At 38.8% G+C, this 18,371-nt stretch overlaps 1 protein-coding gene across 2 annotated transcripts in view; it reads left to right on the top strand.

Moving 5' to 3' along the window:
- The window catches only part of PPP4R1 (protein phosphatase 4 regulatory subunit 1), a 67,727-nt gene that overhangs the window by 13,918 nt on the left and 35,438 nt on the right, over positions 1–18,371 (top strand). Inside the window, exons 3-10 of one of the 2 annotated variants that reach the window (XM_061168849.1) lie at positions 5,106–5,190; positions 6,032–6,138; positions 9,286–9,428; positions 9,876–10,022; positions 12,582–12,689; positions 12,818–12,883; positions 13,786–13,944; positions 14,265–14,392. In XM_061168849.1, coding sequence (XP_061024832.1) covers positions 5,106–5,190; positions 6,032–6,138; positions 9,286–9,428; positions 9,876–10,022; positions 12,582–12,689; positions 12,818–12,883; positions 13,786–13,944; positions 14,265–14,392 — 943 coding nt within the window. Of the gene's footprint in view, positions 1–5,054; positions 5,191–6,031; positions 6,139–9,285; positions 9,429–9,875; positions 10,023–12,581; positions 12,690–12,817; positions 12,884–13,785; positions 13,945–14,264; positions 14,393–18,371 lie in introns of both variants that reach the window. The other variant, XM_061168848.1, reaches the window with a different exon arrangement.

Raw genomic sequence — 18,371 nt, 5'->3', positions numbered from 1 at the left:
CCGTCCCCTCCTCCTCCTGCCTCACTTCTGTGTGAACCCTGTGCCCCACGTGTCCTGAACAACTACTCATTTTCTAGACATGACTTGGTTTTCCTCGACTCCCTGTCTTTGGGCTTCTTGGCTTAGGACTCCCTGTTCCGCCCTCTGTCCTGCTTGGCAGACCTCAGTGTATCTTCCCAGAATTGGCTGGGCTTTGAAGCCTTTTCTTGCTCACCAGGGCAGACCTAGAAGTGTAACAGTGGACAGCACACTTTGTGTGTATGTACTCTTACACCGTGCATCTTTCTTAGTAGCATATTTTTGTCTGTGTCTGTGCACACACATATATACACATGGTGTGTACATAGATACATGCATACAATTTCTGTCTAGTTTTTATATCTGTGTTCCCTGTTGAGTGCCTGGCACTTAAAGTAAACAGTAGATGTGCCATCCTACTTGTTGAATGAAATGAATGAAGACATTTAAAAACACAGGGAAACCACAATGAGATTCTCTGTATCAGAAACAAATGAATTGCGGGTTCGAGGGAACATGGACATACTAGCCTGACACCGTGTTAGGTGCGTTATAGATGTTATCTTTGTCCGTGTGTCTTAAAGTCTTGACAACAAACAAGTATTTTACATGTGAGGAAATGGAGCCAAATTAATTAATTACTTGCGTAAGTCCACATGCATAGTTCACAAGGAGCAGAACATGAGATTTGGACCCAGATCTGTCTTAACTTTAAAAAGCCTCTGCCCTTTTCACATCACTGTCGCTGTAAGTGCGTAGTGATTAATCATCTTTAAAATTTCAAATGGGTGCAACTTTTAAATTTTTACATTTTAGACACTTTTCCTTAAATTTAAAGGAATGGGATGTTGGTTTCTATGGCTCTGGGTTTCTGCTGGAGCTGGAGCTGGTGCTGGAGCTGGTGCTGGTGCTGGAGCTGGTGCTGGAGCTGGTGTGGGGCGTGGAAAGTGGATGGAGCCCTCCCTTCCTGAAATGCAGGGGTGACTCACTCTCTTCTGCTGCATGGTCTCTTACCTTCATGCGAAGGGGGGGATTCAGTTTTACAAGTAACAAAGATAAATGTCCTTGTTTTATCATTTCTTTCTCTTGTCCTATTTTTCTGGATGTTCTCTTTAATTTGCATTGTAACACATTTGATTCTTGTCCTGATTTGGAACTGGAAGGATCTATTGAGTCTGATTTGAGACAAGATGGGCTAACCCTTCAGTATAAGGCTTCAGTTCGTATCCCAGCTTTCTATTCCAGTTAGGAATTCTGTTAGAATTCACTAAAAAACACAAGATTTCATTGACACTTTTGTCATTTAGCTTCTTCATGGAAGCTTTTATAACTAAATATTAAGTTTTGAAAAGTGAGGGTCTCCTACCTAAGTGTAGGAATTCTGTCTCATGTTGACCTTTTAGGTCATGTTCCTTTTTCCTTTCCATCCTGGTCCCCCTTCAGCTACCCAAGACAGTAAATTTACAGGGGAAGAGGGAGCACTGGAATTTGGGGAGCATAGATATAATTTGAAAAAACATTTCAAGTGATCATTGTTTTCATTGCTTTTAAGTCATTTTGAAATTTCAAATAACACTAAAAGCTGACATGATTTCTTCACTTCATCAGTGTAGGAAATTGGATTTTTAAAGCTGTGAACCCTGTAAGGGGCTCTTGCTGCTGTAACGTCCAAGAATCCAGAATCAACTTAGTGACCCAGAAAAGAGGGGCACTGGGGCACAGGTCGGGTGATGAAAGGTCTCTCTTCATCTTCTGTAATGCTCCTTGTCTACGTCTATTTTGTCTGGTAATAAAATAGCCACTCTGGCTTTCTTATGCTTACTGTTTCATGTTTTATCTCTCTCCTTTTTGTAATCCTTTTCTTTCAACCCATGGGTTGAAATTTTGACTTTAAAAATGTGTTTCTGATAGACAGACTATAGTTGAGTAACAACTATAGTTGTTACCTTGTTATTAGTTTGGGATTCTCTACCTTTTGACTTAAATGTTTAGTCCATTTATAAGTAATGTAATTATTGATCTGGTTGCTTATTTCTATTTGTCTTTTTTTTTCTCTGTTGCTCCTTTTGTGACTTTCTTCGGGGTTAACTCAGTATTTTTTAGCATTCCATTTTAACTCTCGGTTGGCTTTCTAGCCATCCTTTCTTGCATGTTTTAGAGAGTACTCCTAAGGGTTGTAATTTGCATCTTTAATTTACTATAATCTATTTAAAATTAATGTACTATTTGCATAAGCTATATGATTCTTGTAGCAGTATAGCTGTGTTTACTCCCTCTGTTTTGTCTTTTTTATCTGAGGCTGTTATTGACTGTACCATCATTTATGCTATAGGATTTTTCTTTCTTAGTGGTGATAGTTTTTATGGATTATTTTTGTGTTTCTCCTTGTAACCTGTGGCAGGCATTTGTAGGGTGGCTGGGTAAGACTTAGGTATGCAGTCTGTAGCCAGGTAATCACATCCTTGCTGCCTCCATAGATATGAAATGCTTAGCCATTTAGTCCAATCAAGAATTTTTTTTTTAAATTAATTAATTAATTTATTTATTTTTGGCTGTGTTGGGTCTTCATTTCTGTGCGAGGGCTTTCGCTAGTTGTGGTGAGCAGGGGCCACTCTTCATCGCGGTGCACGGGCCTCTCACTGTCGCAGCCTCTCTTGTTGCGGAGCACAGGCTCCAGACGCGCAGGCTCAGTAGTTGTGGCTCACGGGCCTAGTTGCTCCGCGGCATGTGGGATCTTCCCAGACCAGGGCTCGAACCCGTGTCCTCTGCATTGGCAGGCAGATTCTCAACCACTGCGCCACCAGGGAAGCCCCCAAGAATTTTTTTTTTTAATTATTTATTTTTGGCTGCGTTGGGTCTTCGCTGCTGCACGCGGGCTTTCTCTCGTTGCGGCGAGCGGGGGCTACTCTCCGTTGCGGTGCGAGGGCTGCTCATTGCAGTGGCTTCTTGCAGCTGCTCCGCGGCATGTGGGATCTTCCCGGACCAGGGCTCAAACCTGTGCCCCTGCATTGGCTGGTGGATTCTTAACCACTGCGCCACCAGGAAAGTCCCAGTCCAATCAAGAGTTGATGAGGAAATCCTGAATTTGGAGAGGATAATTCAGGACAAAACGGTTCCACAGTTATTGGCAGGAGGCTGCAGTTCTGGGAAATAGAAATGCACCATTGTCCCCAGTGCCTCTGCTGGAGTGGAACACTCCCTTTTGTACAGAAATAATTGTCAACCATAATGGGTAGAGTGGTAACGTAAGTGGAAGCAAAATATGATTTGTTACCCTCTCAGCATATGTTTCTTGAATACAGTTGTTCAGCAATCTGCATTTGAGCTAGTTGGGGGTATTTATTATAAATGATTGCTCCTGGGCCTCACTCCAGACCTACACAGTCAGGATCTGAATATGAGATCTGGGGTCTGAATTTTAGGGTAAGTGCTCCAAGCTTGTCTTAAACACAGCAATGTTAGACTGTCACTGCTCTAGGACTCTTCCCAAAAGCCCCTGACTTTTTATGGACCTGAATCAGTACTATTAATGTTTATCTTCAAGATTAACAAGCGTGCGACTGATGAAACAGTTTGGTCATAGTTACAGAATTCTAGAGCCTGCATAAAGGTGCCTTCGAGGTCATGCCAGCGCAACAGTCTTAGAGGAGGAAATAGGTCAAATGAGAGTGTCTGGTGGTTTTTACGACTCTGATTCATAATATATAAGGTACTTTGCTATGAATTGTAGATCAGAATAACCTGTTAAAACTTTTCTGTACTATGTAAGGAATTATTTTCATGTTAGGTGTTATTTTTAATCCAGTTTGACAATCTCTGCCTTTAAGTGGGGCTACTTAGAGCATTTGCACTTAATGTGATTATTGATATGGTTTGGTTTTCCTCTCTCATCTTGCTATTTCCCATCTGTTTGTCCCATCTTTTCCTTTTTCTTTTTATCCTCTTTATCTGCCTTCTTTTGGGTTCAGTATTTTTTTATGATTCCATTTTATGGCCTTTATTGGCTTACTAGCTATATGTTTTGGGTGGGGTTTTTTTTGGTGTTTAATAGTTGCTGTAGAGTGTATAATTAGTATGCGCCTTTGACTTATTACTGTCTACTTTCACGTAATATGTATAAAAGAACTTTAGGACAATATACCTCCCTGTTATTCTGCCTTTGTGCTATTGTAATCATATATTTTACTTCTACACATGTTACAAACCCGACAGTACATTTTTCCTTTATTTTACAGTACATACTTTTGCCTTAAACAGTTAATTATCTTTTAAAGAGATGTTTTTACGTAAGAAGAGGCTTTTGTGTTTGCCCACCTATTCACCATTTCTGCTAGTCTTCATTCCTTTGTGAAGATCCAGATTTCCATCTGGTATAATTTTCTTAGTATTTCTTGTAGTGTAGGTCTGCTGCTGGTGACGTTTGTCAGCTTTTGTATGTCAGAAAAAGTCTTTATTTCACCTTTGTGTTTGAAAGACATGAATTTCAAAGATATTTGAACAATTTCTGTTTACTGGGTATAGAGGTGTAGGTTGACTTTTTTTTTTTCTTTCAGTCCTTTAAAGATGTTGCTCTTCTGTCTCTGGCTCCTCATCTGGCATTCTTTCTGATGAGATGGCTGCTGTCATTCTTGTCTTTGTTCTGTATATAATGTGAGTTGTTCTCTGACTGCCTTGCAAAATTAACTGTCGGTGTTTGACACTTCGTTTATTTACAAGTTGTTAGTGTTCTTGTTGAACGTGTAAGTTCTCAGGTCTGTGTGATCACTCTTTTCTGATCACTCTGTTCCTTGATCACCCCAGACTGAGTTTCTACTGACCCCTATGCTTCTAGGGGCAGTTAAAACATATCTGTAGAAAAGGAGAAGCAACATCCGTCAGTCATTCGTGGCTTCTGAACCGATTCTGAGATTCTCTTGTGATTTTTTTGTGCCCCTCCAAAAACAATACAGGGCAGTTTTCCTTGTGCTGCTTCAGAGAGGCAGGGGTACCTTTTAGTGCGACAGTGTTACAAGGAGTATTTCTGATGTCTCTGATAGTTGGTGTGGATGACTGCAGCTCAGAGTCTGATGTGATTGTTGTACCTTCAGCCCTGGACTTTGTCTCACAAGATGACATGCTGACGCCCCTGGGGAGACTGGACAAGTATGCTGCGAGTGAGAACGTATTTAACAGGTAATGTGCGTCGCTTTCCATTAAGGTACAAGCACAAGTGTGGCTTTTATTGCATGAATTTCAGTAAACAGAAGTATCCAGTTGAAAGTAGGTGTCATTACCACGTGGTCTGAGTCACCCAGCTTCACTGCTGGTCACGGCTGTGGCCGCCTTTACAGTCATTTACTCCTCCGTCCTGTGAGCAGGCCTCACTCCTTCTTGGCTTTTTGGCAAAAACAAAACAAACAAACAAACTGCTTTTTTGCTATTAGGCATAATTTCAACGTTCATTAAAGTGGCTGCTGAGGCGTCGGTTCCTCCTCCAGCAGGTGGTGGTGTGTGCCTGCTGTGGGCCAGGTGACTGGCGGCCAAGGGGCGAGGGACACGGCAGTGACCAGAGCTCACACTCTCCCTGATGCACTGTTTCTCCACCTAGGGCCCCCAGACCACCTGTATCAGACTTCTCGGGGAAATCTCAAAGTCTTTGCTAATAAAATTGAGTACAGATGTATAAAACTCATTGAGTAAAATATGTAAAGATAACGTTTTATATAATGCAGAATGATTGTACTTTCCCATATTTATGATAATTGAAGGTAGCTACTTGAAACAAATTTTCAGTGACCTTAGAAATTTGTCAGATCAGATAAAGGTGAAACATATTTTGGTAAATATTCAATCTCATCTTGTTAAAATAAAATCCATACTGGCATTTGTCACTTAGGAAATTAGGGAGTTAATATATGTTATAAAATGTATTAAGAAAAATTTTCTTTTAAACTATATGGATTCTGCCTTTTAAAGTTCTGAATACTAACTATTAATGCCACTGAACATCATATAATTTTCTTTTTCTGTGTAGACAAATGGTGGCCCGGAGTCTGCTGGATACACTGAGGGAAGTCTGCGATGATGAGAGAGATTGTATTGCTGTTTTGGAAAGAATTAGCAGATTAGCTGATGATTCAGGTATATATTTATGCAGAGAAAGGTTTCTTTTACTAAATTATGTTTCTAAAAACTAATGAAAAACTTAGTGTAATGTGAGATTTCTTTGAAATATTTCCTAAGTAAATTATCAAACCCATCAGTAACAAGAAAATAAAAACCTGTTACTAAGATCCAAACATTTTATAGTAGGCCCATTTAGTTTAACTTTGAAAATTTCTCATAAGAAAAAACTAAGAACATTGTTTTGCATCATGTACATTAATACTATTTTAGGATTAATAAATTCTTTTGAAAAATAATTTTGAATAAATTAAAAGGATGGAGTGGGCTGTAAATTTTTTGGCAAATATAAAATGCATTCTTACTTATAAAAAATGTTTATCACCCCTTGTAAAACTAAGGCTGTTTGTCTCTAAAGTGAAAAGAGGAGGAGAGTCTGCTTAAGAAAGAGGTAAACTTGTTTTGAGGCTTAGAATACGGTGTATTATGTTTTTAAAAAATATTTTTTATGGTGGTAAAACATACATAAAATTTACCATTTTAACCTAATATTGTTTTGAGCATATTTTTATATTTGATTTTAGAAATGATTCAAAAATCAAATAAAATTTTTTTTCTTAAATCCATGACCTCTTTATTAAAATGTATTATTTTTCAATTTATCAAACTTTTGGCATGGCAACAATTCTCATCCTTTAATTTTCAGATGAGCTCATCTTTTGGTAAGCAACTAATTTTATGGGAATACGTTTACTATTTATGTAAGCCTTAAATATTTTTTATTTTCTTATAGAAAAAAACATTAGTAAGCGTCCTAATATTCTATCTCATTATGATGTTCTGTGTACATAATTGCTCGTGTATATGCTTGTTCCAGAATGGTTTTAAGAGGGTCTCATCAATTATGATTTTTACTTATAATTTATTTTTAGATTTGGCAGAGATAAACAATTTAACTTAAAATTTTGGCACTATTGCATTCCATTGTGTTCATTCCTTTCATAGTAGAGATGTAGATATTCTTTAAGGTGAAATTTGTGTTTATTTTCTTCCACCTGTTTACCAACTACAGTGCTGTTCTTTACATATATTATATTCTATATGTGTTTTAAAATATATCTCAAGTTGTTGAGTTCCTGATAAATATCTCTCTTGACATTTACACTTTGAATTCATTCAGTAAACGTGAAAACAGTGCATACTCTATGCCAGGTTCTAGATTAAATGCTGGAGCCTTACTGAGATGAGTAAGAATCCCTGTCATCAAATTAACAGTTTAACGAATGCAACCGACATACTAACAGTAAATTATACCAGGGAGGGTTGGGGCCGGCTTTGGACAGTTGGTGGCATTTGAGTTGGGTTTGATGGGGAGGGAGGGGAGGAGGGGGCTCAGGAGAGGAAAGGACAGGTGTAGAGGTTTGGGGAGCTCAGGACAGTGGACCGTTTGGCCAACAGTGAGTTTACTGGGCCTACAGTTTAGAAGAATGAGACTTAAATACGGTGGTTGAGGGCCAGATTGTAAAGATTTATACTGTGCCAAGCCGGAGAGTTTGCTTTGTTTGTGATTTAGAACAGAAACACAGCAGTGTGGATTGACTTGAGGAAAAGATGGGTGATGGAAGGCTGGTTGGGAGATTCCTCTGACTGTTAGGAGTAGTTTGGGAGGAATGGAAGGGCCGGAGGGGTGTCAGAGCCACTGTGATGGTAGCTTCCATGAATTTGAGGATTCTTGTCTCTCCATCAGATATGGGAAAGTTGCAGTCTTTAATATTTTTAATATTACCTCTCCTCCACTCCAAACTCCTTTTTTTCTTCATTTTTTTTACTTTTGTTTGAGTATATGTTTTTTACATGGTTCAAAATACAGAACTCCTGTTAGCTACATCTGTTGGCTATAATGAAGTCTTTATAAAGTGAAATTAGCTGGTCTTAATTAATTTTGGGATTTTTGTTTGCCTTGAAAGGGCTTCCCACCTCAAGATTCAACTTTTTTCTTTTTTTGGCCACACCCCACAGCTTGCAGGATCTTAGTTCTCCAACCAGGGATCGAACCCGTGCCCCCTTGCAGTGGACGCACGGAGCCTAACCACTAGACTGTCAGGGAATTCCCTAAACTTTTTTTTAAATGTTGTCTTTTAGTGCTTTTTTTTTTTTAAAGATGAGCATTTTTTTAAAATGAACTACGTATTCATATCCTTTACCATTTAAAAAAAATTTTTTTTTAATTTTTGGCTGAGTTAGGTCTTCGTTGCTGCGCACGGACTTTCTCTAGTTGCGGCGAGCAGGGGCTACTCTTCGTTGCGGTGCTCGGGCTTCTCATTGTGGTGGCTTCCCTTGTTGTGGAGCATGGGCTCTAGGCACGCGGGCTTCAGCAGTTGTGGCACGCAGACTCAGTAGTTGTGGCGCACGGGCTTAGTTGCTCCGCAACATGTGGGATCTTCCCGGACCAGGGCTCAAACCCGTGTCCCCTGCATTGGCAGGCGGATTCTTAACCACTGCGCCACCAGGGAAGTCCTGTCTTTTAGTGCTTTTGATCTTTAAAAAAGGAAACAACATTTGGAACTTTGATTCACCTAGAATTTATGTATAGAGAGCAGTATAGGAATCTTATCTTTTTTTCTCATGTAACCTGCTAACTTTCCTACCATTACCTATGGAACAGTTGATCTTTTTGAAATGCCATATCTGTCACATTTAAATTTGCCGTATGTGCTTGGGTCTTTTCAGATTTTTTTGTTTTTTTAAATCTGTTGGTTTCCTTTAGCATTCACTGACCCTTTATCATCTTAGTTAAGTCTAACTGTAAACCCTCCACTGGCTGGCTGCATTTAGATTAGGACCCAGTCCTTACAGCTTGTCCTGGAGGTTCTGAACTAGCAGAGTTTGAAGATGATGCCGTGTTATAGTCGATGTGAATTCAGGTGAACAGATCCGGTCCTCACAGGAAGTATTGCAGGCTCCGAGCAGGCTCTGAGGACAGAAGCTGGGATGGGGTCGACCTCGCCATGACTGTGAAAAGGATCGCAGGCTGCAGAGCATTTTCTAAGCACTCATGATGTGATGCGAGGTGAAGAGTCCAGAGCTTTCCTGAGGACTCCCTCGCCCGGCAAGGATCTGGTTCTGGGGAGGATGCTTCAGCTCACCTTTCTGTTATTTCCACAGAACCAACTGTGAGAGCAGAGCTGATGGAGCAGGTGCCTCACATCGCCTTGTTTTGTCAAGAAAACCGTCCTGCGATCCCGTACGCTTTTTCCAAGTACTTGCTACCCATTGTGGTTAGATATCTCGCAGATCAGAATAACCAGGTAGGAGGGCCCTGCCCACGTTCTTACAGAAATGGGTGTAGTCTGGGGCACTTCCAGCGGCCTACTGGGTGGTCTCATTGGGATGTTCCTTCCTCTTTGACTTTGTTATTTTGTTTTTCAAAATGAGGCTGTGGAGGGTCTGGGAGGTCACAGCAATAGACAGCGCCTAGTGGCTGCTGCTCACCCGCTGCCCTCCCAGGCGGCCCTCAAAAAGGTTGGCGCTTGGAGACCTCTTTTCCAAGAATGGCTTTTCTGTTCCACTTCATCTGTTACAGCACAGCCTACCAAGTTCTGTCTTTGCAGAATAACCATAGATTTTTATTGGCAAGGTTTTGCCAGTTGTGAACCCCTTCTGGTTGGGTGAGGAGTCCTCAGATTTGTGAAATTCAAGTGTTAAGTTTTGTTACACTGTGTGTGTACTTGGTTTACGTGTCTGTTTTTTCCTAGGTCAGGAAAACGAGTCAGGCGGCCTTGCTGGCCCTGCTGGAGCAGGAGTTAATTGAGCGGTTTGATGTGGAGACCAAAGTGTGCCCTGTCCTCGTAGAGCTGACCGCCCCCGACAGCAATGATGACGTGAAGACAGAAGCTGTGGCTGTACGTAGAGCTCAGCAAGAATTAGTCACTGGCTTGACCGATAGGAGGCGCTTGTTAAATATGACGCTGCGTTACATGTTGTAGGGTTGACACATACTGGGTCTCAGAGTACCCACAGATCATTACATTTGAAATGTAATGCTGGGCTAGAAAGGGACATAGGCTTCCAAGGGAAAAGGTGTCTTTTCTGGGGGCCCCATGCTGTGCAGAAGCACTTGGGAATTCGATGGCTCTATCACTGAGCTCTGAGAAAGCAAGATACACAGCAAGAAAATAATAAATTAGCTGTAAATTCATTATCAAAATGGAAAAATAAGATGGCAAAAATAACCAGTGGAATTTTAAAAACCCTGTATTGATTGAAGAAACATTTGAGCTCCTTGAATTGCTGTCGAGCACTTTTCTAGGCACCGTGTAGGCACAGCAGGAAAAAGAGGGATGCTGCTTGGCTACCGTACTTGACAGTATGGTCTTTGCAGGAAGGAATATATGATATAAATTATGATTATTAGAAAAATACACAGATTAAGTCATTATGCACATAATAAAGGCAAGTATTATAGTGAGTTCTCTGGTTTTTTGGACATGGTTAGCAAATATTTTGATTATTTGAGAGCCATCATAAATAGGGTATGAATTACATATAGTAATATCTGTTATAATTCACATCTATGGTTCCTCAGTTCAGAAAGTAAGAATTCTTATAATAAAATAGCAAAGTGATAAATCCATCTGAAAATTTATTCAAATCTGTTTGGATAGTGAGAGTTTGCTATTTAAACCTAATATAATTGCATTTTTGTTGATATGAAAAAAATTACACTAAAAATAATTTTATAGTGCTTCTGGATCATTCGTAGGATGAATTAGATTTTCTCTCTAGTTCCTTTCCATTGGAAATGCCATTATTTTATTTTTAGATACTCAGGTATCAGTTAATAAATTTAGATATTTTTCAGTAATACCATTTTTATTGAAGTGAAATTCACATAATATAAAATTAACCATTTTAAAGTTTACAATTAAGTAGCATTTAGTACATTCATAATGTTGTATAAAGCACTACCTCTGTCAAGTTCCAAAACTTGATTTTTTTTTTTTTAATTTCACAAGCTTCTCAATAAAAAGGAAATCAGTTTTGGCAAAAATGTTGGTTTATATTGAGCAGAGTTTAACTTGCTCTATTATAATTTTTGACGGGTTTTAAGAATAGTAAAACATTATAATTATAATAAAAGGCTGTATCCAGCGCTGGTGTGAAACCTGTGATTCTCTCACAATTGGTTTGTGTTAACTTTGCTATGTTTGGCATTCCCTCGCTTCCCAGTTGTCTGTTTTGGGAATAATTCATTCTAAGAAATTTAATTATGCTAGATCAGTGATACTGTGTATCTTTGGATCGTTAACTCGGGCTTGGAGATGCCTAGAAGCAGTCTGGAGTCAAGAAACAACACTGCTTTGGGGATTGGGGAATGTCAGTGTCACCTGCCACTCTGAGGAGGCCAGGGCTCTGATAGGGATGGTGCCAGCCTAACAATGCGTGGGCAGATCTCCATTTATGTAGGTCTTTTCTTCATCTCATTAGTGTTTGGTTGTTTTCAGTAGACAGAGCATGTGTGTGTTTTGTTAGATTTCATGTTTTTTAACACTGTTGTGAATGATACTGTTTTTAAACATTTTCAGTTGTTCGTTGCTAATTTATAGAAGTACATTTGTTTTTTTAATTCTGTCATATGTCCTGCAAACTTCCTAAACTCACTTATTTGTTCCAATGGCTTCTTTGTAGATTCCTTGGGATTTAGTCTGTAGACAGTCATGCATTTATGAATAGAGTTTTCTTTCCAACCAGATGCCTTTGCTTCTTGTCATATTTGCATGGGCCAGGAGTAGATGTAATAGATAAATGACGACAGTCAGATTTCTTTATATTCTAACTGCGTGGGGGCAGATATTTAAATGCATTGGGCTGGTTTTCAAACGGTTCATCCTCACTTTGCCCAAAACTGTGTTATCTGAATCATGTGCATATCAGATCTGTGTCCTTGTCTCCCTTGGAACCCAGGCTTTGCAGAGTAAGGATGTGGTCCCCACATGCGTGAGTTTCAGAGAAAACGGTACTTTGCAAGATGAGGACTGCCTCTGTATAGTCCTTTCTTAGCAATGCAGATACACTAAATCCAGATCCTTCTTGTGGATAATCTTCTGAAAACTCACCATTTATTCTCTTATCGGGAAAATGTAGGTTTTTTTTTTTTAATTTTAAATTTATTAGGCAAAATGATTAATAAGATTGAAACTATAGGTAAAAATGCAATTTTTAGGATTTTCTCAGGGTTTATTGTACCTTCAATAATTATCGGTTGATTTTAATGGTAGTAGTTAACATCTGTTTTTCTGTCTTCAACTTGGATAAATAAGATGAATTTTTTGTGATGTATGCAGTATAATGATGTCATCATTTTATACTTACTTAAATTATATATTTTTAATAAATTAGCAAACTGGAAGAGTCTTAGTTTGAAGATATATTCAGTGTGGTTTTGTTCTTATTTATTTTAGATAATGTGCAAAATGGCTCCCATGGTTGGGAAGGACATCACAGAGCGTCTTATCCTCCCTAGGTTTTGTGAGATGTGCTGTGATTGCAGAATGTTTCATGTTCGAAAGGTATTTTTGTTGTTGTTGTTTAAGAATACATGGTTCTAGTGGTTACCATATTGATCTGTGAAATTTAAAAGATTATTTTTAAAGAACGCTGTAATATTTTGAAATGTCAGTGATGCTTTTGTTGTCAGGTCTGTGCTGCCAATTTTGGAGATATTTGCAGCGTAGTTGGCCAGCAAGCTACTGAGGAAATGTTGGTAAGTATTGCAGAAATTAACTGAGGAGACTGGACTCGCCTGGTGGTCCAGTGGTTAAGACTCCACGCTTCCATTGCCCGGGGTGCGGGTTTGATCCTTGGTCAGGGAAGTTCCGCATGCTGAGCAGTGCGGCAAAAAAAAAAAAAAAAGAAACAACTAAGGAGAAAGCAGTGCATGACAAAGTAGCACGTAAAGTTTGAAATACCTACAGTTGCCTACCCCCAAAGTGTATTAATATTGGCTTGGCCAAAAAGTTCGTTCGGGTTTTCTGTACTATTACAGAAAAACCTGAATGAACTTTTTGACCAACCTAATACAATTCCATGGATGTAAACCAGAAAGATAATATAACTTTAAGAGTTTAAATTTCTGTAATCTGGGCACTTGAATTGTGTTTTGTTAAGGACAGTTTGTTAAAAATGCAGATGTGTTAAGAACCATTGATCCCTTTTTAACTCCCATTTCTATAAAATCAATTCTTATTTATTCAAATGAATCTTTAATTTTATTGCAACCCTCAAGTATTTTAGTGACAAATTAAATTTACAGCAGGTGATTTTTAAATGGCTAGTTCCTGGGATAAAAATGCTTAATGTACAAGTTAATGTACTTGAAGAGTTTCTGAAACCATCTGTTATGCAGAATAATTAACTTTAAGTACAAGCTCTTGGATAACATTTAAGCTGTACGTGTTGGGAGCGTTTTTGATTTTCCATAGTCAGTAGTGGAATGAATTGGGTGTGATTTATTTAAAACTGCTAAGTATTAATATTAAATGGGTCTTCTAAATTTCATTAAGAAGATCTAATGTTTTAAATGCTGTGAAAGCAGAAAATGAGATAAAAGTAACTCCTGAAGCCTGCTGTGTGTCTGCCTGACAAAACACCATCCTCCTCGCACAGCTGCCCAGGTTTTTCCAGCTTTGTTCCGATAACGTGTGGGGAGTCCGCAAGGCCTGTGCTGAGTGCTTCATGGCGGTTTCTTGTGCAACATGTCAAGAAATTCGACGGACTAAATTATCAGCACTATTTATTAATTTGATCAGTGATCCTTCACGTTGGGTAAGGTTTTGTTTAATTATCATTTTTGTAAAAGAATGCGTTTTACAGAAGACGCGATTTTGATTTCGTAATTTAAGAAATAATTTATCTTAGGAGTAGACAATAGACTACTATATTAACTTTTTTTTTTTTTTTAACTTGATGAAATTTCTGTTCCATGCAAATGTTTTATAGGGTCTCATATTCACATTCTCATGGTTTAAATATTCAAGCCAAGATAAAAAATTTTAAAGTAAAAAGGAGAAAATAATTGATGGGGAACTGTAAATCCTAGCTGAAGAAGGATTTATGTTTTATTCCTGTCCTTTTATTCTTCTTAGGTTCGGCAAGCAGCTTTTCAGTCTCTGGGACCTTTCATATCTACTTTTGCTAATCCATCTAGCTCAGGCCAGTATTTTAAAGAAGAAAACAAAAGTTCAGAAGATACATCAGTAGAAGACAAAAATAGGTATGATTTTTTTAAACTTTGCTTTCCAGTTTTACTGCTTGTGAGCATTTTTTTCATTTTCACTATTTTTATAATGTTCTTTTTGGAGAGTTTACTATTTCTCTTGATTACAAAAATAGGTAAATATTTTAATAGAGTTTTATTTTAAATACATTTGTTAAACATCTCTGGTTAATTACATATTTAAATGAGAAGATGAAGGTACACATAACACAGTTAGCTTGGTGCTAGGCACATAGAAAGCTGTAGTGATAGATTTGATAATAATTTTTGTATAAGTTTATTTAATAAATAATTTACCTAGTAAACCATCTGTTAACATTTAGAATATACAAAGTAATGGTTATACAATTTAAAGGGTTTGGTTTTATAAGGAGTAAAACCTAATTTAGGAATATGCGTTACTATATAGTCAGTTTCTTACTATTATTTTCCTTTTTAGTCAGTTAATTTTGTTGTGGATCTTGGATTTTCTGTCTACAGAATAATGATTGTAATCTCTCAATTGAGGGGGAAAGTATTTTAATGATTAACACCAAATTAGTGCACTTACTAACTAGAATATCAACTTTTAAGAGCATTTAATAAGGCAACCAGATTTTCAAATAAAGCTTAAAGAGGACATCTCTGATTTTTATTTTTAATTTTTTTTGCATTAAAAAATTTTAATTGAGTTTTAGTTTTTAAAATTTATTTTAGTATGTCCTTAGGGGAAAAATGGTTCAGACCTAAGTTAGTGCATGGGAAATACTCACAGACTTTGACAGGTGTGCACTTGAGCTCAGTTAGTGCCTGTTTCTGTAACAGCCCTGCCTGTAATGCCTGAGTTACCAGAGTGCCTTCTCCTCCCTTGTCATGATGCTAATGGACATTTTCTTCTGTAGGTCTTGATACTGTGATATTTGCTTTCTTGGTGTTTAGATTTGGCAGTTCTTCCTTTCTTCTCTGCTGCCTTGTTTTACCTTTTTGCCCGTTCTCCTACTGTCCTGCTGAGTAGCCAAACAAACCTGAGGTACTGTTTTTTGTAAAGGAAGAAAAATCATTCTTAAACCTGTCTTCCTAGCAAGGGAAGTCTGTCAGTTCTTTTTTTTTTTTTTTTAATTTATTTTTGGCTGTGTTGGGTCTTCGTTTCTGTGCGAGGGCTTTCTCTAGTTGCGGCAAGTGGGGGCCACTCTTCATCGCGGTGCGCGGGCCTCTCACTATCGCGGCCTCTCTTGTTGCGGAGCACAGGCTCCAGACGCGCAGGCTCAGTAGCTGTGGCTCACGGGCCTAGTTGCTCCGCGGCATGTGGGATCTTCCCAGACCAGGGCTCGAACCCGTGTCCCCTGCATTGGCAGGCAGACTCTCAACCACTGTGCCACCAGGGAAGCCCTGTCAGTTCTTTTGAAAACAGCTGCTGCAGGGAGTGTGACAGAGTGAGGAGGTGGGGGGGAGGGGTGTTACCTGCTCTTCAGTTTTAAAGTCAGCGACCTTTTCACTAATGGTACTAATTGTATGAAGACTATTGCATAGCTTTTATTTTTGTATCTGGAGAGAGTCTAGGAAGTGAAAATTTAAATTTACAGAGAATTATTAGGATGGGGTCAGCAAACTTCCTGTAAAAGACCACACAGTAAATATATTCGATCTCCGTCAGAACTCCTGCAGTGTGGGAGCAGCCATAGACTGTCCATGATGCATGGGCTCAGCTGTGTTCCAGTAAAACTTTATTGACAGAGACAGTTGGTGTGGCTACCATGGCCGGTAGTTTTGCTAACTGCCGGTATAGGACATTATTGGAAGAGCTATTTAAAGGCAGTTAGTTATCTTTTAGCTACAAACCTTAACTCCTCTTCCATTGTAATGAGGTCTGTCTTAGTGTCAAGTCAATACTCTTTGTAGCATTGGATTTTCACTATATTATTAGGCTTTATTGAATTGTGTTAATGATGTAAGGGAGGGAGGAGAGTTGCTGGCTGAGAAAGGAGTTCTGTTAAATATTGTAAAAGCTGTTGTGTAGTCCTAGGTATTATTACTCTCAGAGCCATTAGCTGATTTGCCCTCTCTTAAATACTGCACTGGCTTTTGTTTTGAGCTGTCTTAAATCCAGTTTTGTTATTTAAGGTTGACTGGTTGATTATGCAAAAATTAATTGAGCACCTACTATGAACCAGCGACTGTAGACAGATGTACAGGACTTGGTTCCTGTTCTCGAGGTCCCCTCAGTTTCCTGGAATTCAGATTTCTCAAACGAATATCTCACAAAATAAGCAAGTTTTTGGCAGTATATTTCTGCTACTGTTTATTTCTTTTGTAGTGTTTCATCTGATCCTCGAAACATTTAATATCACTTAATACTCTTTGAAGCATTTATTGATTATAAACCTCTGACTTTATAAAATACCAGGTTTATCTCTCACTCACCCTGGATCAGGCTGTTCATACTTCTTTGAAGGTGTTAATAAAAGCTGTGCTTCCAGAAGCAGAGTTAAGCATTCAGATTTGCACTTATAAGTTATGTGAAATGAGCAACCTCTTTTCTGTTTAGTTAAACCAGCTATTACACCACTCTCCGAATACACTGCCTTCTTTGGGTTCTCCCTCTTTCTGTCTGGGACGCCATCCTGTTTCATCTACACCTCATTTAACAGAGAGAATGTCTGGACAGACTACCTCCAAGAATCTTGGAGGAAATTCAGAGCTTTTGCATCCTGGCTGTTCATAGCACTGGTGCACGAGCACTAATTTTAGTCGTATCTCTTGGTCGTGTATTTTGCACACATTCATCCAGTGGACTGCAGGTCCCCCCGCGTAGCAGCCTGGTTTTTATCTTTGTGTATTCTGACACCTTCACCAGGCCTGGCACGTGCTCGGCACATGATAAATGTCGAATGAGTTATTGTTAGAAAATAATAGATTTTATCTCAAAAGCCTTAAGTAACTGAACTGCTTTTGCTAGTTTTTCTCAGTTTAGCTTAAAGCTAACTATGTGTAAGCAAAATTGTTACTGGTACAAATCTGGAAGTATTTCACTGATGTTGAGACTCCATTATGAAGTCACAGCACATGGAGGCTGTGTCTGCTCTCATCTCAGGATGCAGTGTTCTGGGACCAGATGTTCCCAGGGCACTTTCCTAGGCCACAGTCTTGAGTCACCAGGTCTCTGAAGATACTAACTCTCAGCTTACGCAGGCACCGAGGAGACGTAGGTTCTCTTGGAGATGCGTTTCTGGCTGACCCTCTGCTGCACTTGTTCCCTACACCTGTGAGGAGCTGGGCTACTCCGCTCCTTATGCGAGCCCTCAGTCTCCTCAGTTCGCCTCAAAATAGCGTTTGCTTGTATGATAGCGTTTGCCAAACTGACCGTTAGGAATGTCGGAATTCTGGCATTTAGCAGCTTGATTGTGCACTGACTGTTACCCAGCTCCAGGAAAAAAACGTATTTAGAGAATTTATATTTTTGACGGTTTATTTTGAAGCAGACGGTTTATTCGTACAGAATTTAATACTTCCCAGAATTTCATATGAGGGAAAATGTTTTTGTCTCTTTAAAAACATACGAGGAATTTGAAGGTGGGACAAACTAGTAATTTTTCATAAGGCAAATAGAATGACTTGGCCAGTGATTCTTTGTTTTTCCTGCTGAGAATATTAAAATTTAATTTTAATGCTAAGATGAGATAGTGATCCAGGAACTTCAGGCCCTTGGAATAGTTTTCCATACTAAATGGCCTTTTAGTTGGGTTCTTTTTGTGAATTTTAAGTGGAAGTTTCTTAAATTCATCAGATAACAAGTGAAGTCTTAAGTTTCAGCCATTTGCTCCCCACCACCACCAAATAATGTCCTGTTACTATAATTTTTATTTTTTTTAATTTTAAAAAATTTATTTATTTATTTATTTATTTATTTATGGCTGTGTTGGGTCTTCGTTGCTGCGCGCGGGCTTTCTCTAGTTGGGGCGAGCCGGGGCTACTCTTTGTTGCGGTGCGCGGGCTTCCC

Source organism: Eubalaena glacialis, chromosome 15 (assembly GCF_028564815.1).
Source record: "Eubalaena glacialis isolate mEubGla1 chromosome 15, mEubGla1.1.hap2.+ XY, whole genome shotgun sequence".
NCBI classification, from domain to species: Eukaryota; Metazoa; Chordata; class Mammalia; order Artiodactyla; family Balaenidae; genus Eubalaena; species Eubalaena glacialis.
This window is presented reverse-complemented; position numbering and strand designations above follow the sequence as displayed.